The sequence below is a fragment of the Salvelinus fontinalis genome, chromosome 2 (genome assembly GCF_029448725.1).
Source record: "Salvelinus fontinalis isolate EN_2023a chromosome 2, ASM2944872v1, whole genome shotgun sequence".
Taxonomy (NCBI): Eukaryota; Metazoa; Chordata; class Actinopteri; order Salmoniformes; family Salmonidae; genus Salvelinus; species Salvelinus fontinalis.
The window spans coordinates 85,162,969-85,186,727 of NC_074666.1; the positions used below are offsets into that span (position 1 = coordinate 85,162,969).

At 44.5% G+C, this 23,759-nt stretch overlaps 1 protein-coding gene across 2 annotated transcripts; it reads left to right on the forward strand.

Moving 5' to 3' along the window:
• On the forward strand, window positions 1-23,746 carry LOC129829886 (histone-lysine N-methyltransferase EZH1-like). Of its 2 annotated transcripts, none has more exons than XM_055891882.1 (20): window positions 1-315; window positions 1,407-1,587; window positions 1,663-1,788; window positions 3,053-3,175; window positions 4,910-5,027; window positions 5,292-5,504; window positions 12,214-12,316; window positions 13,052-13,215; window positions 15,192-15,283; window positions 15,429-15,591; window positions 17,753-17,934; window positions 19,009-19,100; window positions 19,312-19,340; window positions 19,465-19,590; window positions 20,880-21,058; window positions 21,294-21,389; window positions 21,556-21,637; window positions 21,751-21,831; window positions 21,925-22,009; window positions 22,162-23,746. In XM_055891882.1, the coding sequence occupies exons 2-20, from the start codon at window positions 1,411-1,413 to the stop codon at window positions 22,220-22,222; spliced, it is 2,292 nt and encodes a 763-aa protein (XP_055747857.1). In that variant the 5' UTR covers window positions 1-315; window positions 1,407-1,410; the 3' UTR covers window positions 22,223-23,746. The 2 variants fall into 2 exon arrangements, with proteins under 2 accessions (XP_055747857.1, XP_055747863.1); XM_055891888.1 differs by having other exon boundaries at window positions 21,925-22,056; window positions 22,162-22,251.
• Window positions 23,747-23,759: the final 13 nt, after the last annotated feature.

The following is a 23,759-nucleotide window of genomic DNA, read 5'->3' on the forward strand; positions in this document are numbered from 1 at the left end:
TACGTTCAAGTCGCACGCTTTTTACCCCAGTCCAGCTACCAAGCACAGAGTGATCATAATAAAGACGTCACTCTCTAACTGAGCCAGTTAAGTGCGCAGCTTTTAACTGTACAACTTCAATTTCAGCATGCTTGCGGACGACATAGGAATCTTCGGATCCCATCGGCGTGTGAATACAAATACACGGAGCCTATTATTTACTCCGCGTCCGTAGCGAAGAAATCCGTATTTTATGGTGGATTTCAAACGGGGAGTTCAACGCTGTAGTGGCGAGCTCAAGTCGCTACAAATAAGAGGACACGAGGATCCTTAAAGGTATTTCTAACTGCGACACTGTATCAAAACTGAACATGTGTGCGCGCATCCCAGAGAAGCGCATTAGAGATATCACATTATAATGTTATTGGTTGGGCGTGAAAGCTGTCCATTGCGTAAAACGAACATAATTGAAATGGATAGGCGATGCATCAACGTATGTGACTTCTGTTATCGACTGTTGGTGTAGGATTCTAAGGGTGTAGGATTCTATGGAAGGCTAATGCCTGGTACGGTTGATACGACTCATTTGCCCTGAAAACGAAAAGCCTTTACGCAGCGCGACATTTATTTTGCTTCTCACCAATCCCACAACATTTTTGTGGGATAGGGTTATAGAATTCTGCAGAAGAGGTTATGAAATCCTGGAAAAGTGTACTACGCACTTAGCTCCTCTGTTTTCATATTGGTTTTCAGAAGAGAAACGCCCACTTTTACTAATGTTGTATGTGTAGGGGAGAACGTGTTTTTCAGACTGCCATTTGGTCTAGGTATATGACAAGTTTGACGTGCTTGAGGTTTCACTTTATTATAGGCCCGTTATTTTATGATTCCGTTGTTCTAGTCCCACATGATAAGATTACGAATGGCACATTATAGCGCTGACCAGGATGCACTGGAAGGTGTTTTAAAAAAAGCCTTTTTAATGCAGTCCTTGGTGCTTTTGCTAACAGAAGGGGGCGGTGGTTCGCTCACGCACAAGCATGCAGAAGTTGGAGTCATGCGTTTCGTTTGGCTGTGTGTGTGTGTGTGTGTGTGTGTGTGTGTGTGTGTGGGGGGGGGGGGGGGGGTGGCTGAATCACTTCTCTTACGGGAAGCTCTTGGAAAATTACTTTTCCAATTGCCATTGATGTTATCACATCCCAGATCCAAGTAAAACGTGTTTTTGGAGTTAGTCACAAGCAATTCACACACCACATTCACACCAACAGTGATATCCATCTTTAATACTACTTCTAACAACACAAAAATTGACCCTGAAGAATCAGTGAAATAGAAAAGTGTTCTTTAGCATGATTGACCAGGGCACTTCCATGTGTTTTGTCTTTGTGTCAGTGCCAGTAACTCCAGTCATTTCTATCATTGTGCAGGACCATGGAGGCTCCAGAGGCCCCTGTCTCAGACCCAGTCCCGGCCCTGATCCCAACCCCAACACCTTGTCCTGCCTCCAACATACCCTCCCAAAGCTTGTTGGAGTGGAGGAAGAGGGTGAAGTCTGAGTACATGCGCCTCCGTCAGCTGAAACGCTTTAAAAACGCAGAGGAGGTCAAGGTAAGGATTTTGAGAGAGAGAGAGATTGTGTGTATAGGTATTACAAACTCTTCTTACATTCCCTGTCTTTTCCAGGCCTTGTTCATGTCCAACCGGCAGAAGATAGAGGAACGTACCAACCTGCTGAACGAGGAGTGGTCCAAGCTGAGGATCCAGTCAGTTCCCCTGTCTACCCCAGGTGGAGCGCTACCTGGCAAAAAGGTGAGCGAGACAAAAGGATAGAGAGACATACAGTAGGAGCCGACTCATCACATTTTCTGGCCTATCCAGACAAAGCAACGATTTCCTGTGCCAGTGAACCTCGTAGCTGCGCTTGCAATAGCTCTTATGAAACGGGAGTGTCTAGCAGATGCAACAATAGCAGTTTCATCTCACATTGATGTTCTCAGATGGATTTATAGCTCTCAACAGGAAAAAATCTAAAATAATTTTGGAGAATTGAAACAAGACCACTTTCTCTTGGTCACAGATGGACAAAATCACTTAGTGCTTAAATATGAGGTTGTAACGAGTCTGCACCAAATACTTAAATACATGTAATGTTGTCTTTGAAAGATTTAATTGAAATACTTTAGAATTCCATTCATTCCTATGGAGGACTGCTCCTACTGCGGAGTGCCAATATGGCCGACCGGTGGCTTCAAAGCCTCTCAATGGCCAATACATAGCACCAGCAATCCAGGAGTTGTAGACATTGTTGGTCTGCACACATTTGAATGGTGTCTCTGGATTGCCCAGAGAATGTTTGTATGATAACATTTATTTTACAGTTATAAGAAAAGTGAAATCTTACAGTAAGTCATTTATAATTTGATTGTTTCAAGCCCTATTGTGCCACTTTTGTTGAATAGGGAAAAAAATAATATCAGATTTTTCATAATTTTTGTGCAATGTACTTGAGTTTGTGTCCTCAAAGGGGAGTACACCTTTATAAGGTTAGTTCTAGACCTTTCAACATTTTTGCAGCACTACCCGTTATTATTTATGGCCATCTCATGAAGAAGATTTACATTTGTGTATGTGTATTTAAGGAGAAATCTACATTTTGGCCATTAACTAGCCCTTTAAAGCCCATTCTGACTCCTGCCTCATTAACCAGGGCAGGGTCTGCTCTCCTATCAGGCCGACAGAGGACTGTGATGTTTCATCCCTTTTCAGGGAGATGCTGAGCTGCCAAAAAGGGTTCATGAGGCTGCCTTACTGAGGTCAATAACTAAACTCTCTCAGAACCTATGATGAAAACAGCCTGGAGGCAGACAGAGCAGCATCTTGTGTTCCTGAAATTCTCACTATGCTCTTCTCTAGTGTCTTGGTATTTGCTTCCTTGTTCATTTCAGAGTAGTGTCAGTGGATATATCATTGTTTTTATCCATTTGGGTAATAGTAGCCTACCTGTTGGTTATAATCCAGTGCTGGTCTGTCCTCCTTTGTCATACTCACCCATCTGTCTCTGGCCCAATCACAGTTGTGCATGGTGGAGTTTGGCTTCCCAGCGTTTAAAGCTCAGGCGGTTGCCATGCGGCCCCTGACGACCGTGGCAGGAATCCCCTTCATGTACTCCTGGTCCCCTCTGCAGCAGAACTTCATGGTATGGGGCTTTCCCGACAACACACACACATTCAGTACACACTACCGGTCAAAAGTTTTAGAACACCTACTCATTCAAGGGTTTTTCTTTATTTTTACTATGTTCTACATTGTAGAATAATGTAAATAATCAAAACTATGAAATAACACATATGGAATCATATAGTAGCCAAAAAAGTGTTAAACAAATCTAAATATATTTTATATTTGAGATTCTTCAAATACCCACCCTTTGCCTTGATGACAGCTTTGCACACTCTTGGCATTCTCTCACCCAGCTTCATGAGGTAGTCACCTGGTATGCATTTCAATTAACGGGTGTGCCTTCTTAAAAGTACATTTTTTGAATTTCTTTCCTTAATGCGTTTGAGCCAATAAGTTGTGTTGTGACAAGGTAGGGGGGTATACAGAAGATAGCCCTATTTGGTAAAAGACCAAATCCATATTATGGCAAGAACAGCTCAAATAATCAAAGAGAAATGACAGTCCATCATTACGTTAAGACATGAAGGTTAGTCAATACGGAACATTTTCAAGAATTTTGAAAGATCCTTCAAGTGCAGTCGCAAAAACCATTAAGCGCTATGATGAAACTGGCTTTCACGAGGACCGCCACAGGAAAGGAAGACCCAACGTTACCTCTGCTGCAGAGGATACGTTCATTAGAGTTACCAGCCTCAGAAATTTCTGCCCAAATAAATGCTTCACGGAGTTCGAGCAACAGACACGTCTCAACGTCAACTGTTCAGAGGAGACTGTGTGAATCAGGCCTTCATGGTCAAATTGCTGCAAAGAAACCACTACTAAAGGACATCAATAATAAGAAGATACTTGTTTGGGCCAATAAATACGAACAATGGACATTAGACCGGTGGAAATTTGTCCTTTGTTCTGGAGTCCAAATTGGAGATTTTTGGTCTTTGTGAGACGCGGTGTGGGTGAACGGATGATTTCCGCATGTGTATTTCCAACCGTAAAGCATTGAGGAGGAGGTGTTTTGGTGTGGGGGGATTCTTTGCTGGTGACACTGTCTGTGATTTATTTAGAATTCAAGGCACATTTAACCAGCATGGCTACCACAGCATTCTGCATTTATACGCCATCCCATCTGGTTTGCGCTTAGTGGGACTATCATTTGTTTTTCAACAGGACAATGACCCAACACACCTCCAGGCTGTGTAAGGGCTATTTTACCAAGAAGGAGAATGATGGAGTGCTGCATCAGATGCCCTGACCTCCACAATCACCTGACCTCAAACAAATTGAGATGGTTTGGGATGAGTCGGACCGCAGATTGAAGGAAAAGCAGCCAACAAGTGCTCAGCATATGTGGGAACTCCTTCAAGACTGTTGGAAAAAGCATTCCAGGTGAAGCTGTTTGAGAGAATGCCAAGAGTGTGCAAAGCTGTCATCAGGGCAAAGGGTGGCTATTTGAAGAATCTAAAATATAAAATATATTTTGATTTGTTTAACACCTTTTTCGATACTATATGATTCCATCTGTGTTATTTCATAGTTTTGATGCCTTCACTATTATTCTACATTGTAGAACATAGGAAAATTTAAGAAAAACCTGCATCACTTCCGGCCGTGATTTGGAGTCCCATAGGGCGGCGCACGATTGGCCCAGCGTCGTCCGGGTTTGGCCGGGGTAGGCCGTCATTGTAAATAAGATTTTGTTCTTAACTGACTTGCCTCGTTAAATAAAAAAAATTAAATAAAAATGGTTTCCTAGGTGGAGGATGAGACGTTCCTCCATAACATCCCCTACATGGGAGACGAGGTTTTGGAGCAGGACGAGGCCTTCCTGGAGGAGCTCATCGACAACTATGACGGTGTCCATGGAGACAGAGGTGACCTGCCTGCCTACCTACCTAGACTAGGGGTATCATAATTTCTGTCCTGTTTCGATTACCCACACTGTCAGTCTGATCTATCACAGAGTTATATTATTGGAGACGTGGGGGTTAGGCATGCTCCAGGATGTCACCGGTACAGTACGTGCGTTGCTGTGTGCTGCTGGGGCAATCTTAATTGTTTAGGGGATATGTGCTGACGTATATTGCATGATGTCATCAGTAGGTGCTGACATGTTGACTGTGTGGTTTGTCTCCCAGAGGGAGGGTTCATCAACGACGAGGTCTTTAAGGAGTTGGTGGAGGCCTTGAGCCAGTACTCCGACGAGGAAGAGGAGGAGGAGGCGGCGGAGGAGAAAGGGGGGAAAGAGGAGGAGGAGAAAGGGGTGAGGAAGAGCGCTGGGGAAGGGACTGAAGAGGCCAAGGTGGGCCCCACAGCCTTCTTCAGGAGGAAGAGGAGGAGTGTCATAGAGGGTAAGTGTCCTCCAGAGTCTTTTGACTGAAAGATGGAACCACAACTAACACAGTTGCTCATGTCTCCTAGATGTGATTGGATGCTTATCTAACAAAAGGCAATACGTGCTGTTTTCTATATGAGTCACTGGTTTTACTATGCTGGACTATCTGAAGGGAAATATAAACGCTTATTTGTATTTGCTATAGACTTGTCCTCTTACTCTTATCAGTGGCATGAGAGAACAGCAGGTACAGGTCAGGTTGATCCCTGTGACTGTACCCCATGTTGTACAGGAGCCAGCAGGTTGCTCTGTCCCAGCACGGTGGCACTGCCTGGCATTGTTTACAAAGAGACTGTCCCAGGGACAGACAGGGTGGATGGGGGAACATGTTTGGTCATAACACCAATACAATACGACCAGGTTCTGGTTACAAGGCCCTTTGACCTCTGGCACATAGAGAGCACCAGCGATTATGGGAACTGGGGAGGGGGAGGGGGGGGGGGTGACACTCACATAGAGAGATACTGTGGCATCAGACACTGTCACTCAGTGTCAGAACACATCAGTATGACAAACACCCATTGGTACTCTCTCAATACACAGAGCACATGGACAAATAGTCCTTCTCAATATGCTTGGGACTTTGCTATCGTTCCAATATGATTGCTTACATGGTAAAAAGTGCAAATACAATTACATATCAAATTTTATTTGTCACATACACATGGTTAGCAGATGTTAATGCGAGTGTAGTGAAATGCTTGTGCTTCTAGTTCTGACAATGCAGTAATAACCAACGAGTAATCTAACCTAACAATTTCACAACAACTACCTTATACACACAAGTGTAAAGGAATGAAGAATACATACATAAAAATACACTGCTCAAAAAAATAAAGGGAACACTTAAACAACACAATGTAACTCCAAGTCAATCACACTTCTGTGAAATCAAACTGTCCACTTAGGAAGCACCACTGATTGACAATAAATTGCACATGCTGTTGTGCAAATGGAATAGACAAAAGGTGGAAATTATAGGCAATTAGCAAGACACCCCCAATAAAGGAGTGATTCTGCAGGTGGTGACCACAGACCACTTCTCAGTTCCTATGCTTCCTGGCTGAAGTTTTGGTCACTTTGAATGCTGGCGGTGCTCTCACTCTAGTGGTAACATGAGACGGACTTTACAACCCACACAAGTGGCTCAGGTAGTGCAGCTCATCCAGGATGGCAAATGCCAAACGTCCTGCACGGTGTTGGGCTGTAAGCACAACCCCCACCTGTGGACATCGGGCCCTCATACCACCCTCATGGAGTCTGTTTCTGACCGTTTGAGCAGACACATGCACATTTGTGGCCTGCCGGAGGTCATTTTGCAGGGCTCTGGCAGTGCTACTCCTTGCACAAAGGCGGAGGTAGCGGTCCTGCTGCTGGGTTGTTGCCCTCCTACGGCCTCCTCCACGTCTCCTGATGTACTGGCCTGTCTCCTGGTAGCGCCTCCATGCTCTGGACACTACGCTGACAGACACAGCAAACCTTCTTGCCACAGCTCGCATTGATGTGCCATCCTGGATGAGCTGCACTACCTGAGCCACTTGTGTGGGTTGTAGACTCCATCTCATGTTACTATTAGAGTGAGAGCACTGATTGGGGACACTGCCCTGTGTAGGGTGCCGTCTTTCGGATGGGACGTTAAACGGGTGTCCTGACTCTCTGAGGTCATTAAAGATCCCATGGCACTTATCGTAAGAGTAGGGGTGTTAACCCCGGTGTCCTGGCTAAATTCCCAATCTGGCCCTCAAACCATCATGGTCACCTAATAATCCCCAGTTTACAATTGGCTCATTCATCCCTCTCCTCTCCCCTGTAACTATTCCCCAGGTCGTTGCTGCAAATGAGAACGTGTTCTCAGTCAACTTACCTGGTAAAATAACGGTAAAATAAAATAATAAAAAATAAATAAATAAAAAACTGTCAGCATTCAAAAGTGACCAAAACATCAGCCAGGAAGCATAGGAACTGAGAAGTGGTCTGTGGTCACCACCTGCAGAATCACTCCTTTATTGGGGGTGTCTTGCTAATTGCCTATAATTTCCACCTTTTGTCTATTCCATTTGCACAACAGCATGTGCAATTTATTGTCAATCAGTGTTGCTTCCTAAGTGGACAGTTTGATTTCACAGAAGTGTGATTGACTTGGAGTTACATTGTGTTGTTTATGTGTTCCCTTTATTTTTTTGAGCAGTGTATATGAATGAGTGATGGTACAGAACGGCATAGGCAAGATGCAGTAGATGGTATCGAGTACAGTATATACATATGAGATGAGTAATGTAGGGTATGTAAACATATAAAAGTGGCATTGTTTAAAGTGGCTAGTGATACATGTATTACATCAAGATGGCAAGATGCAGTAGATGGTATAGAGTACAGTATATACATATGAGATGAGTAATGTAGGGTATGTAAACATTATATGAAGTGGCATTGTTTAAAGTGGGTTGTGATAAAAAAAAATACATTTTTACATTGTTAAAGTGGCTGGAGTTGAATCAGTATGTTGGCAGCAGCCACTCAATGTTAGTGGTGGCTGTTTAACAGTCTGATGGCCTTGAGATAGAAGCTGTTTTTCAGTCTCTCGGTCCCTGCTTTGATGCACCTGTACTGACCTCGCCTTCTGGATGATAGCGGGGTGAACAGGCAGTGGCTCGGGTGGTTGTTGTCCTTGATGATCTTTATGGCCTTCCTGTGACATCGGGTGGTGTAGGTGTCCTGGAGGGCAGGTAGTTTGCCACCGGCGATGCGTTGTGCAGACCTCACTAACCTCTGGAGAGCCTTACGGTTGTGGGCGGAGAAGTTGACGTACCAGGCGGTGATACAGTCTAACAGGATGCTTTCGATTGTGCATCTGTAAAATTTTGTGAGTGCTTTTGGTGACGAGCCAAATTTCTTCAGCCTCCTGAGGTTGAAGAGGCGCTGCTGCGCCTTCTTCACCACGCTGTCTGTGTGGGTGGACCAATTCAGTTTGTCCGTGATGTGTACGCCGAGGAACTTTCTACCCTCTCCACTACTGTCCCGTCGATGTGGATAGGGGGGTGCTCCCTCTGCTGTTTCCTGAAGTCCACGATCATCTCCTTTGTTTTGTTGACGTTGAGTGTGAGGTTATTTTCCTGACACCACACTCCGAGGGCCCTCACCACCTCCCTGTAGGCCGTCTCGTCGTTGTTGGTAATCAAGCCTACCACTGTAGTGTCGTCTGTAAACTTGATGATTGAGTTGGAAGCGTGCATGGCCACACAGTCGTGGGTGAACAGGGAGTACAGCAGAGGGCTCAGAACGCACCCTTGTGGGGCCCCAGTGTTGAGGATCAGCGGAGTGGAGATGTTGTTACCTACCCTCACCACCTGGGGGCGGCCTGTTAGGAAGTCCAGTACCCAGTTGCACAGGGCGGGGTCGAGACCCAGGGTCTCAAGCTTAATGACGAGTTTGGAGGGTACTATGGTGTTAACTTCTTGAGAATACAGGGGGTGCTGTTTCGCATTAGCATAATTGCCTCTACAGACTAAACTGCCTCTTATTCAATTATTGCTGTTACTATATGCATATAACCATATAGCATTGGATAGAAAACAAGCTATGGTTTCTAAAACCGTTCCAATTGAGTCTCTGAGTCAAACACAGGTCATTTCACAGCACTTTCCCTGAGCCAGAAAAAGATTGCAAGATGTGTATGCTCGCTTCAAAGCTCTGCCTATATATGGTCACGCGACCTATGACCCGAATGACACTTCCTTCTTCTTCCTCTGGGTGTCTGGAAGACGTCAGAGGAGAAATTTTTTGTTTATCTTGTACTGACGTGAAATAAGATCTATTTCTTTAGCGTGACCGACAACTTCCGGTTTCTGAGATGCGCGTTTTCAGAGGTGGCATTGTCTTTTGTTATGCTGACGTTACGGATGAAAACTATCTCCGTGTCGAAGTTTGTTTGATACATGTGACCATATCACCGTAATGTATGTTTTTTCAATATAGTTTAATCAGATTATTAGAATTTTTTCGGGAGTTTTGCCGTGTTCCGTTCTTTGAGTTTTTTAACTTTGGACATGGACCGTGCCAGTCGACCAGTACCCAGGCTAAATGAAGAGGGGAAGTTGCCATTGTGAATGGATTGAACGACTCATCAGGACTAAGGACACCTTGATCAACATTCTGATGAAAGACCAGCAATAGTAAGACCCAATTTACGATGTTATTTCATATATCTGTCGTGCATGTGAACTGGTCGCGCGCGTCCAGCTGGTTTTGGCTGGCCTGGTTATGCTAATTAGCTAGTTATGCTAATTTCGCTATAAAACATTTAAAAAATCTGAAATATTGTTTGGATTCACCAGATGTTGGGCTTTCAATGTCTGTACGCTGTGTATTTTTTCTGAAATGTTTTAAGACAAGTAATTAGTTATATAACGTTGGTCTCTGTAATTGTTCTAGCTGCATCAGCACTATATCAGATTGCAGCTGCAATGTAGAACTGTGATTTATACCTGAAAAATGCACATTTAAAAAAAAAAAACTATGCTATACCATAAATATGTTATCAGACTGTCATCTTAAGAATTTTTTTGTTGGTTAGTGGCTATCAATATCTTAGTTTAGCTGAATTGGTGATAGCACCTGATGGAGTAAGAAACTGTTGGAGTAAGAAAATGGTGTCATTTTGCTAACGTGTTTAGCTAATAGATTTACATATTGTGTCTTCCCTGTAAAACATTTAAAAAATCTGAAATGGTGGTTTTATTCACAAGATCTGTGTCTTTCATTGGGTGTCTTGGACTTGTGATTTAATGATATTTAGATGCTACTATTTAATTGTGACGCTATGCTAGCGATGCTAATCAGTGTGGGGGGTGTGGGGGGTGCTCCCGGATCCGGGTTAGGTACTCTGTAGAGGTTAAATGCTGAGCTGTAGTCGATGAACAGCATTCTCACATAGGTATTCCTCTTGTCCAGATGGGTTAGGGCAGTGGGCAGTGTGGTTGCGATGGTGTCGTCTGTGGACCTATTGGGGCGGTAAGCAAATTGGAGTTGGTCTAGGGTGTCAGGTAGGGTGGAGGTGATATGGTCCTTGACTAGTCTCTCAAAGCACTTCATGATGACGGAAGTGAGTGCTACAGGGCAGTTGTCGTTTAGCTCAGTTACCTTAGCTTTCTTGGGAACAGGAACAATGGTGGCCCTCTTGAAGCATGTGGGAACAGCAGACTGGGATAAGGTTTGATTGAATATGTCCGTAAACACACCAGCCAGCTGATCTGCGCATGCTCTGAGGACGCGGCTGGGGATGCCGTCTGGGCCTGCAGCCTTGCGAGGGTTAACACGTTTAAATGTTTTACTCACGTCGGCTGCAGTGAAGGAGAGTCCGCAGGTTTTGGTAGAGGGGCGTGTCAGTGGCACTGTATTGTCCTCAAAGCAGGCAAAGAAGTTGTTTAGTCTGTCTGGGAGCAAGACATCCTGGTCCGCGACGGGGCTGGTTTTCTTTTTGTAATCTGTGATTGACTGTAGACCCTGCCACATACCTCTTGTGTCTGAGCCGTTGAATTGTGACGCTACTTTGTCTCTATACTGACGCTTAGCTTGTTTGATTGCCTTGCGGAGGGAATAGCTACACTGTTTGTATTCGGTCATGTTTCCGGTCACCTTGCCCTGGTTAAAAGCAGTGGTTCGCGTTTTCAGTTTTGTGCGAATGCTGCCATCAATCCACGGTTTCTGGTTTGGGAATGTTTTAATAGTTGCTGTGGGTACGGCATCGCCGATGCACTTGCTAATAAACTTGCTCACCGAATCAGCGTATTCGTCAATGTTGTTGTTTGACGCATTGCGGAACATATCCCAGTCCACGTGATCGAAGCAATCTTGAAGCGGGGAATCAGATTGGTCGGACCAGCGTTGAACAAACCTGAGCGCGGGAGCTTCCTGTTTTAGTTTCTGTCTATAGGCTGGAAGCAACAAAATGGAGTCGTGGGCAGCTTTTCCGAAGGGAGGGTGGGGGAGTTAGAAGTTAGAATAACAATCGGAAGCGGAAGTTAGAATAACAATGATCCAGGGTTTTACCAGCCCTGGTTGCACAATCGATATGCTGATAGAATTTAGGGAGTCTAGTTTTTAGTTTGGCCATGTTAAAATCCACAGCTACAATGAATGCAGCCTCAGGATATGTGGTTTCCAGTTTACATAGAGTCCAATGAAGTTCGTTCAGGGCCATCGATGTTTCTGCTTGGGGGGGAATATATGCGGCTGTGATTATAATTGAAGAGAATTCTCTCGGTAGATAATGCGGTCGACATTTGATTGTGAGGAATTCTAAGTCAGGTGAACAGAAGGACTTGAGTTCCTGTATGTTGTTATGATCACACCACGTCTCGTTAATCATAAGGCATACCCCCCCCGCCCTTCTTACCAGAAAGATGCTTGTTTCTATCGGCGCGATGCGTGAAGAAACCAGCTGGCTGTACCGACTCCGATAGCGTGTCTCGAGTGAGCCATGTTTCCGTGAAGCATTGAACGTTACATTGGACATTGGCGAGAAGTATGCTCGGGAGCGGTGTGCGATGTGCCCGTCTCCGGAGCCTGACCAGAAGACCGCTTCGTCTGCCTCTTTTACGGCGTCGTTGTTTTGGTTGAGTTGCTAATTATCTGCTCTTTGCTTTTCTTCTCACTACCTTCCTTAGTGAGGGACTTGGCTGCCAAAAAGAAGATCCCGCATGATAAGATATTCACGGCCATCGCCTCGATGTTCCCCTACAAGGGTACGACGGAGGAGCTGAAGGAAAAGTAAGAAAAGTGCCCAACAACTGTGCTGTGCTTAGCCGAGCGTTGCTTAGTGTTCACCATGGAGATGGGAGCTCTCAGGGAGATGCTAATAATGCTCTCTGCCCTCTCTCCTCACACTCAAAAGAAAAGTTGTTGCATCCCTGTCTGAAAGGCCTTTTTCTTAGAAAATACCGCAAACTAAACACTCACATCCAAATCCACCTGCAAATGAGTATAGGTCAGGGGTCGGCAACAGGGCCCCCCAAAGTTTTTAGTAAAACAAAGAATAATGATGTTTTGTTTTTCGTAAAAAAGAAAAGGACTGTAAAATCACCAGGAATTCAGCAAAATATTTGTTTAATTTAGGAAATCTGTTCCCAAGTATTTCCACACAAAAAAATGTACTTGATCATGTCTCAATGTAATCAAGGTATGAAATTATTGTTATTTCCAAATGCAATTTATTTCTGGGCTTAGTTGTGGTCTATTTGCAATGTACAAATTATTATAATTATGTTCCGGCCCCCCAACCATCCGCTCCGACAAAAATCGTCCAGCTGCTGAATCTAGTTGCCTACCCCTGGCATAGACCTACTTGAGTCAGAATACGGCTACTTACTCTAGTTTCCCACTTCTACTGTATATCATGCCATATACCATGCTCATACAAAATACAATCCTAATACAAAGTTATATTATGCATGGTAAGGCTATGTTTTGTTTTATCCCCTTCTTCCCCAAATGACACCTCTCTAGGTACAAGGACCTCCTGGAGCCCCCCAGCCCGGTAAAGCTGCCCCCCCTCTGCACCCCTAACATAGACGGGCCGTTCGCCAAGTCTGTCCAGCGGGAGCAGTCCTTACACTCCTTCCATACGTTGTTCTGCAGGCGCTGCTTCAAATACGACTGCTTCCTCCACCGTAATGTGTCCTATGGGTTTACTCTTTTCTCTAACTTTCTGTATCTCTCTCTAACTCTCTCTCTCTCTCTAACTCTCCCTGTGTTTTTAACCTGTTGACATCTGTCAACATGTGGCTTTTCCTCTGGATTTCTGTTTTTCTTTTTTCTCTCTGGAATCAACACATCTCTAGTGTTATAATAAATGCATTATTACATATTTTCACGATTTCATCAACATCAATGAATCGTAGCCCGTTTTTGGGCTCATTCAGTCGTTTTTACCTGATAAAGTATAATTCAGTTTTAAAATAATTATAAAAAGTACCGTTTGTATTCCCTAAAAAAACATTGAAAATGACACTGTTGCTGCTTCCTGTTGTCACGGCTTTTTGATTTATGGCCGTGTGAAAACACCGGTTTTAAATGTCCAAATTCATAATCAATATGCTGAAATACTTGTGATATTTTGAAGACCAATACATAAAAGTTACACCCTACACACACGTGTCACACATGTTCAGAATACTTGTATTTTGCTAAATGGTTAGTGCGTTGGGCCAGTAACCGAAAGGTTGCTGGATCGAATCTCCAAGCTGACGAGGTAAAAATCTGACGTTCTGCCCCTGAGCAAGGCAGTTAACACACTGTTTCCCGGGCACTGAAGGATGTAGATTAAGGCAGCCCCCCTCTGTGATTCAGAGGGGTTGGGTTAAATGCGGAAGACACATTTCAGTTGAAAACATTCAGTTGGACAACTGACTAGGTATCCCCTTTTCCCTTTCCCTAAATTAGCACCTTACAAACTGCACACGTACTAATATTTACCGAGCGGTCACTCAAGAATGGAATTGATGAGCTTGTTCTACTGTAATCAATAGCGCACGCATATTAATCACTCACATTGATATTGTATTGAAATCAATTAACTGGGACATTAACCGTGGCGATATGTACCATTAGCACTCTTCTACCAGACAAACCTCAATGAACTTGGCTATACAACATATATATGTCGAATGATGATAACCTGTCGTAGCCATTTATCAAACTATTTCTCTGTGAGAAAATGATTTTGGTAGATGGCCAATACGGAAAAGGATTTATTTTTTGGACTGGATAATTTCAACAAATCACTACCTCATCATCGGTTTCTAATAGCAATAGGGGTTGGCTTTCATTTGAATGATAGCTTAACCCTCAAATCCATTAATACATGTAATGCCAGAGCGCCCAATTTTTTTTCTAGCCAACGTGGTCTGAAAATGACAGCTGAGTTCTAAGTCCCACAAAGGACTGGCGTGTATGACAAAAACCGTGGCCGTGTCCAAAATATCTGATTATCAGCTGTTGTCAAACACACGTCAGTCTCAAAATGATTCTCTTCCTCAATAGTGTGTCGCGAATTCTACTAGATGAAAACCCCCAAGTTAGTATGACATCCTGGCATTTAAAGCATACAACATTTTCAACATTTAAAATACTATCAAACATTATTTTTTTGCATTCCCAAAATGCCTACTATTTAGAACAAGTATGGGTATTGATCTGTTTTAATTAATTGATTTTATGAGATTATGATGACTATCAACTGTAATACTAACATCACCCATCTGAGGTAAAAAGGATGTGTATTTCCTGCAATTCTTGTGTGGTAAAAACGTTAGTATGTGTAATGTAGTAACACATTCTGTCCACCATTGGGAAATTAGCGTAATGTAACCTAATTAAATATGTCAAAGTAATTCAATATTTTAATATATGATAATAGTAAATGTAGCAGACTCACACATTTTTACAACAATGACATATATTTCTTCCTACTTTAACCATGGAGAGAATTGATATACTCCTAAGCACAATTTAACCAGGTGCTCTAGACTAGAGTGTCCATAGGGTCTGTGCAGCAGGCGAAATGTGTTATGTCCCTAGTATTACTGTTCTACTAACATACAGTATATTGTTACTATCAGTATACTAATAGTATGTGTCTTTCCAGCTTTTCACGCTACGCCTAATGTTTACAAGAGGAAGAGCAAGGAGATTCGCATGGAGACAGAGCCCTGTGGTCCGGACTGCTTTCTGCTACAGGTGTGCTCAGATCCTCTACGTGTCCTCTGTGTTTAACTCTGCCCGACAACAGACAGACAAGCCAATGATGACGCTCTGATCCATTCATCCCTCCTTTAACACTCTTCTACCTCTTCATTTCCATCCCTCTCTTCCTCCTCTAAAGAAAGGGGCCAAAGAGTTTGCAGATCAGGAGATGCTGCGCTCCCAGAGGCCCCGGCGGCGGCGGCGACAGCCGCGCCCTCCCAGCTCCAGCTGCCCTGGCCCGTCAGGCACCACTGAGGAGGCCAAGGAGGTGGATAGTGACCATGAGACCACCAGCTCCTCAGGTAGCTTGGGGAAACACTAGCATTATAAGGGACAAGACAGATCAGTAGAGCACCTGCTGGGTGTCGACAAACGGTGGTAATTCAACATGTAGAATCGTTGGGAAATTAACATAAAATGACGACCGACGTTTTGTGGTCAGAGGCGATAGGACGGCAACCCACTGCGCACGGCCGATTTTCATGTTAGTCTGTCTGGTCCGTAAGTACTTTAAGAGACAACTATGGGGAAGACTAGCTTTTAAAGTACTATTCATAGGTTGCACCTGCGTCACTCGGTCGCGTCATGCATCTAAAGTTAATCTGGCGACATCAAAATTATGACAAAAGGTCTTTATTTATTTGCCGCCTTTTTTAGTTGCATTGTGTTTCTAAGCCACTGTAATTCTCTAGCTAGCAATGAGGAATCTGCCCAGAAGCAGTCCTCTTCCAGGCGTCCGGAACTGATTGAATTGGCACGGAATCGGGTGTCGGACTCGGCCCGGAATCAAAATGAATGACTACCCAGAATCGGGCTGTTTCCATCTACCAGAATTCAGACGACTTTGTCGGCATCTTACCAGAATCCCCCCAGAAGCAGCCCGACGCAAATGTAAATAAATGTTTTCAAAATTAGTAATTTGAAATATTACTATTATACATTTTATACATACAAATTATACCCATCCACAAAAAAAAACATTTTGTGTCAGAGGAAACACCATACACCTGGTGACCGTGTCAGCGTGCATGCGCCTGGCCCGCCACGGGAGTCGCTACAGCGTGATGGGACAAGAACATCCCGGCCAAACAAACCCTCCCCTATCTCGGATGATGCTGGACCAATTGTGCGTCGCCTCATGGGTCTTCCGGTCGCGGCCTGTAGCAACGCAGTTTTCACTACGATGCAGTGTCTTAGACCGCTGCGCCACTCGGGAAGCTCCATCCACAAAGTTTATAATGCTTATCAATCGCCTTCCACAAAGTATCACAATACTAAAATACTACACGGGACTCCTAAAGAATGTTAATTGTATTTTTTGATCACAGAAACAATGAGAAAATATGGAAAAATAAATAATGAAATGTTAATTATATAAAGCAGCGCGTGTAATCATCTGCTAGAGAGTAGCCACAATTGGTCCGAGGCCCCAAGTAATACATTTGGGCCAGGTAACTCACACCGGAATCGGCACCAGCTCAATCCCCGCATCCTAGCCATAAGCAATACTGCCGAAGGCGGACTCTCAGCCGGAATCGGCCCAGATCCACTGTGCTAGCTTGGGGCACTATTGATTACATTGTCATCAGCGCTCATTGACAATACATCGAGTAGGATGCTCAGTTGGGCATCAGTCCAAAACGAACGTTCAAAACAATATTGTGACGAAAGATGCCACCCATGAATAGGAGACTACCAGCTTCCTGTCTTCTCAGGTAGGAGAACACTAATGCCTCAGCTGCTACGGTACTACAGTATATCTGTCATACCTCAGTGTATTAATGACAGAATGGATCGACTAAGTTCCCCATAACGCTCATCTGCCAGAATGGTTCATGTGTGCTGAATGCAGTACATCAGAAAGGAGAACATTGGCTGAAGAATATATATATATATTTTTAAACCATTCACTCTCACTCGCTCTCCAAACACAAGAATCCAACCATGGGTTTCAGCTCCAAAACCAATAGATTCTTCACTCAGCCTCTCCCCCTGGTTTCCTCTTTCTGTTGACAGACTCATGTGGAGAACAGTGGGAGGGAGAAAGAGCAATCTCCTCAGGCTCTCGTTTTCTCTGTCTTAATCATTCACTCATTCACTCTCTCTACTGTCTCTCTCTCTTGCATTCCGTTTAAAAGTAACTAATATCTGTACTGTGATGTCACTGCAGCTCTTCATTTTGAAGATAGACTACTGACTTAAGCTGGTGGCCCAGCGGCCGTTCCCTCTAGCTCAAATCATGTGTAAAAACAGATTGATGAGCGGACTAATAAGCATTCCCCAGCCATAGCATGTGGTCACAGTAACACAGCCTTGAACCTGTTGCCAAGCAACATGTTGCTCTCTGCCTTTGGCAGTGGATGTATGTGCATGAGTCTCAAATGCCCCCCCCCCCCCCCCCCCCCCCCCCTCTGTGTGTGTGTCTGTGTGCGTGCGCATGTGTGTGTTTTTGGGTACGGTCAGAGAGCAACTCTCGCTGTCAGACCCCCACCAAGCTGTGCCCGGGGGAGGAGCACGGGGAGCAGGTGGAACCTCCTGTCCAGTGGAGTGGGGCTGAGGAGTCTCTGTTCAGAGTGCTGCACGGAACCTACTACAACAACTTCTGCTCCATCGCTCGCCTCATCAGCACCAAGACCTGCAAACAGGTGAACCACCAAGATCCTACACCCACCAGATGTTCATATACTCTATTGATACGGCAATTAAAGCAAGTCTCCTGGACAACACACAAATGACCACAACACATTACAGACTAGTACAGACCGACAAGACAACGAAGTGGCGCGGTGACTGTGTTGTAGTGTGTTGGCATTGATACAAGTGTCGTAACACATAATACTGTGTGGGAAATTGGGATGATTACAAATGGAATGTAAACAACATAAATTAGGACTTTTACGACATGTACATGACATCTTTGTTATTCTCCGAGACTCTGTCACGGTCTCCGGGCTTAGACGGCTTATAGCAAACGGATCCCTTCTGAGCTGAGGTATTGTGGGGATGTTATGTGTCTCTAATATGGGGGAGTTATGGGAGTATTGTATGGGGAGCATATTAGGCCTTCTGATCAGATTTACAAAGCTATTGAGAGACACGTTCCAATCCTCCAAAACAAAACGGAGAGACAAAGACCGAGAAACAAAGAGGGCGAAGTGCGACGACAGAGATCCGCCACAGACATTGCAAAGTAGCTTTGCCCCCTGCAGCAGCATCCCGTCCCCCAACACAATGCCAGTGTGACTCTATAGCATGGCCTTGTTATCCCTCAGAGAGCCTGTGGTTTGGCTGGATGGAAACACCGCTGCTACGAGCCTCCCAGTCCCTCCCTCTGCGTAATGTGTGTCTGTCTGTTTTAGGGAGGAAGCCAAATCTGTTTTTTTGGCAGGCAGAAGTGGTTTGGGGCTTTGCGGGTGTGTGTGGGGAGTGGGATGGCGGGGAGGTGTGTGTGTGTGTGTGTGTATTACGCTGAGATGGTGGTGGGTTCTGATAGGGGAGGAGAGGGCCGTGTGTTTTATGGAGTAATCACATGCAGCGATGCGCTTCCCAGCTTAATTTGAGAGACACTCAACTACACAATGGGACCAATTCCAGAACCACACAACATTCTGCATAGTTGTGTATAGTTGCCTCATATCTGTGTGTATGCGTGTAGTGTATGCGTGGACAAATATGCCTGCATGTGTGTGTTTAATGTGTGTGTTCCCTCTCTTCTTCAGGTGTATGAGTTTGCTGTGAAAGAGGTCCTGATCCATCGTGTTCCGTTGGAGGAGGGTGGCAGCGCCCCTCAGAAGAAGAAGAGGAAGCACAGGCAAGATGGCCGCCGACTTTTACACTCACTCCCTCCCAGTCCCTGTTGCAGCATGACCTCATAGGAATGTAGTGAGAATGGACCCTGATACACAGATCAGTGGGAGAAAAAGATTAAACCGTACAGAAAATGAAAGTAACTGCTCTTTTTCAAATACCTTTGTACAGAAATAGACATGATTATTGAAAGTGTTTTTCATTTCTTTCTGTAGGTTATGGGCAAAGATACAGCTCAAGAAAGGCGAGTTCTTCACTTGACTGAAGTATTGAAATAGTCAAATTAACATTGTCAAATGCCTTTCTTATACACTAATTCAGAATGATGCATCTGCTCATTGTATAATTAAAGCCTTTGTCCTCTCTAGATAACTCATCCAATCAGGTGTACAACTACCAGCCATGTGACCACCCGGACCAGCCATGTGACAGCTCCTGTCCCTGTGTGATGACCCAGAATTTCTGTGAGAAGTTCTGCCAGTGTGAGCACGAGTGTGAGTGTCACCTTACTCAAACACACATCCACTGCTACCACCTCGTCCTAACACACACACACACACACACCACTTCCCAACTCATACAGACCCTTTGCAGAAGTCCAAGGCATATAAGTGTAAAAACAGACACATTTCAACACGTACTGAACATTCCTTCCACTAAACTGGCTGTGGTAAATGTGTACTACAATTACCTGCACTGACAGCGAAAGGTTTCACAGCTCAACTCTGTAATGGGAATAGGAATGTGTTCACAGGACAATTCTGCTGAAGCCTAGCTCTCTTTTACTCGGTGGATAAAAAGGCCCTTTTGACAGGCCATAATAGACAGTGGAACAGTGTGTAAGATGATCCTACTCCTCGCTGTGTGTTCGCAGGATAAGCTGTCCTCTGGCAGGCCAGGGTTTGGTTAGCTGCATGGGCATCTGTTCAGCATGGGGCCGTGTTCACAATGCTCTGACACATTCATCCCAGGAGAAATGAGCCTGAACCGCTGGGCCCACGCACTTCCACAAATGGCCACAGGGAGGAAGGAAGGAATGTTGAAAGAGAGAGAGAGAGGGAGAGAGCTTGGCTCTGAATTCACAGCTTTGGCTCATTTTGTGTTCTAATAGAAATACAGTTCTCCCTTCCCCCTCCCTGGTTCTGACAGGAAGCAGCGTAGGGAGGGTTTTATGTGTGAGCTCCACAGCCCTGGAGAGGAATCAAAGAGATGTGACAGGCACAGTGCCTGAGCTACAACATCCATCCCTACATTTATACGAGACAGACCGCTACGACTGAACACTGCTCGGTGATGCGCGCACACACAGCCACACAAACTGTAGGGAAGAAGACTTAGGAAGGAGGAGAGACAAGACTAATGTTACTGCTTTGGTTATGGAGTATTGTCCTCCAGCTAAACCTGTTGGAGAGGAGAGGGACATTTTAAGTTGTCTGCTGCTCGTTTTCCTTCTTCCTCTGCCCGGAAGGCTTTCCATTAGTCTCAGCACAGCTGTATTTCAGCATAGCTGCCAGCAGAGGTCAGTGATTGATGAGTTACATTACAGAGCAGCAGCTTTTTTACCATTGAGGCAGCGTTCATTAATGAAAATGCAGTTGCTATTCGCCACAGAGAATTCTGTTACAAAATAGTTTTTTAGTCCACTGAGGCATATAACTCATACGGCCTCTCTGTTACCGCAGTATGTTTCTATGCCGTTTCTAAAAGCGACTATCAACCTCTCCGCTGAACGCTCCCCTGTCTGACTCTGAACACTACCCTGGGGTGTTACGTTGTTCTCCAGGCCAGAACCGTTTCCCGGGCTGCCGCTGTAAGACCCAGTGCAACACCAAGCAGTGTCCCTGCTACCTGGCGGTGAGGGAATGTGACCCAGATCTGTGTATGACCTGTGGAGCCGCAGACCACTGGGACAGCAAGGTAGTCTCCTGCAAGAACTGCAGCATCCAAAGGGGGCTCAAGAAGGTAGGCCAGTGGGTCATGTTCCAGTCAAAAGGAATAGAAAATAGAAGCTGGTTTTACAGCTAGCTTGATAGCTGATGATGTGCTGTATCTGAATTCAGGTCAGAGTCAGAACCCATATTAACATACTTATGACTTGCTGAGGAATAAAAGGCACAGTTGTATTATTCTGGTGTTGCCTTGTCATTTTTGCCTAAATGTCAGCCAACTTTAACCTCTAACCTCTGACCTCTCCCAGCACCTCCTGCTGGCCCCCTCAAACGTGGCAGGGTGGGGCACCTTCATCAAAGAGTCAGTTCAGAAGAATGAGTTCATCTCAGAGTACTGTGGAGAGGTGAGGCTACATAAAGCTGTTGAACGTAGCTTTCTTTATCCTGTAATGGGGTATAGTTGGATGTGGGGTTCATACTGTATCAGTATGCGTTTGTATGAATGTCTTTGTATTAATGTATAAAACATTTAGTCTGACCATCACACTCTGAAACTGTCTGTGTCTGCAGCTAATCTCGCAGGATGAGGCGGACCGACGGGGGAGGATCTACGACAAATACATGTCCAGTTTCCTCTTCAACCTGAACAATGGTAATAATGACTCCTCAACACTCTGATGATGCACAGTTAGCCCTTTAAAGGACATCACAGTCGCTGTGTTCTGTGATCGCTGAGCTGACACTGTCCCTGTAATGTCTCAACAGACTTTGTCGTGGACGCCACAAGGAAGGGGAATAAAATCCGATTTGCGAATCACTCTGTGAACCCAAACTGCTACGCTAAGGGTAGGATCACATAGAAAAATACAAAGCCTGTTTTGTGGAATGATTTGGTTTGGTGACGTGTACAAATCAATGATGTGATGGCTGTTGTTGCAGTGGTCATGGTGAACGGAGACCACCGCATCGGGATCTTTGCCAAACGGGCTATCCTACAGGGGGAGGAGCTCTTCTTCGACTATAGGTAGAGCCTTGTGGCCATGGGAACACTGGAGCCTTCGATACAACACGGTATCGCAGTCCTTCTTTGGTTGTCTCTGATATTTGTGGGATGACTTGCATTTCTTTTACACTGATGCTTCACACTGTCCTGACTCTCTCTCCTGCCCCTTACAGGTACAGCCAGGATGATGCCCTGAAGTATGTGGGCATAGAGAGAGAAGTCGACATGGCCTAGCATTAACCTGCCACATTTCAACCACCCGCACTGACCCCTTGCTGACTGACAACCCCACCCCCCCCCCCCCCCTCCGCCACCTGGTAATGCTTTTGCTCCTCCCCACAGTGCCACAACAAACGGAAGCTCTATTGGCCTCTGTGAAACATTCACCGTAATGGAGAAGAATTAAAGTCCATGATCTATGTTACTGACTAGTCCCCCATTGACAACAGTGCTGAATGGTTTTCTTCTCCCTTTTTGACAATTTCTTCCTGCTACCACATCAGTGAAATCACTTCCTCTCTGTATGACGCACTTCCCCACTGCTTTACCACTCACCTAGCGAAACTGTGTACGTGAAGCTCCTGGAACGAAACAAGCAATTAGAATGGCAACTAAATCTACTATCTACAGTATATATTCAATGTATCGCTTATACTGTACCATCAGCCTCACAGCATTGTTGTCATTTTCAACATGAAAACATGCTGTGTGTTGTTCTCTCTGTATTTTTGTTACTGTACTCACATCTATTAACTGTTGCTTGTCCTCTCAATGAGCAACGCTAGCTTTTAGCCTACAGCGTATCTATTAACAGTGCAAGACAGCGCATGTGTTGTCTTTTGGTTTAAAATGAACTGTAAGCACATTAGCAAGATAACTAGCTTTTATTTTCAAATGCAGCTCTATGGAGGAACTCAGTATTCTGTCATGCTAACTTTCCTGTTACTCAGAAAAAGCCTCTTCTTGGTAGCTTTTTGGAGGCAATGCTAAGCTCACAATAATGGTAAAGCTCTGTATCTGACCTGTCTCTGTGGCTATAGCATCAACACCACACCTTCATACATAGTGAAATAACTTACTGTGCATTTATATCAATGTTCTTCAAAAAAAAATATGCCGTACCGCACGAGAAACCGACTAACTGAATGTGAACTCTGAAGTGGTGGTTGACGGGAGATCTCATTCCTCCTTTAGTTTGACAACTAGTCACCTGTGGCATTGGTACTCAGTGATATGTATACTTTATGAAGAATTTGCCATTCAGTTTACATGAGCGTCAGCTCTTCTAACTCCAAAAAGACTATATTCGTATATATAAGAACCATGAACACTATAGTCTTCCCTGAACTAGCTGCGAGTGCCAAATGAATCTAAACTGAAAGAGAAGGGTTGTCATTATGATGTTTGTACTGTATATAATGGACAGGACTGTGTTACAGGTAACCATTTTACGGTTATACTCGCCACGGGAAAATAAAATAGGAAAAATAATGTTTTTTTGACAATTTAAATTTTCAAGTGCCCCACCTGGGTGTTGTGTACATATAACCATCCATCTGATCACGTTGTCACACTATATAAAAGTGAATTGTGTAACTGATATCCAGGTGTGATATTCACCCAGGATTTTATCCTTAAGTCCAAAACATTTACACCCACGATGAGATCTTTCTGCACGGAGGTGACTGAAACTATATGGAATTTATCGTTATGTACAACTTATGCCTATGAAAATAAAACTTTTAACTTTATACATTATTACAATATGCAT

Coding starts and splice junctions, on each gene's coding strand:
- LOC129829886 (XM_055891882.1), top strand. CDS start 1,411: ATGGAGGCTCCAGAGGCCCCTGTCTCAGACCCAGTCCCGGCCCTGATC. Junction 1,789..3,052: donor GAGCGCTACCTGGCAAAAAG/GTGAGCGAGACA, acceptor GCCCAATCACAG/TTGTGCATGGTGGAGTTTGG. Junction 12,317..13,051: donor ACGGAGGAGCTGAAGGAAAA/GTAAGAAAAGTG, acceptor ACACCTCTCTAG/GTACAAGGACCTCCTGGAGC.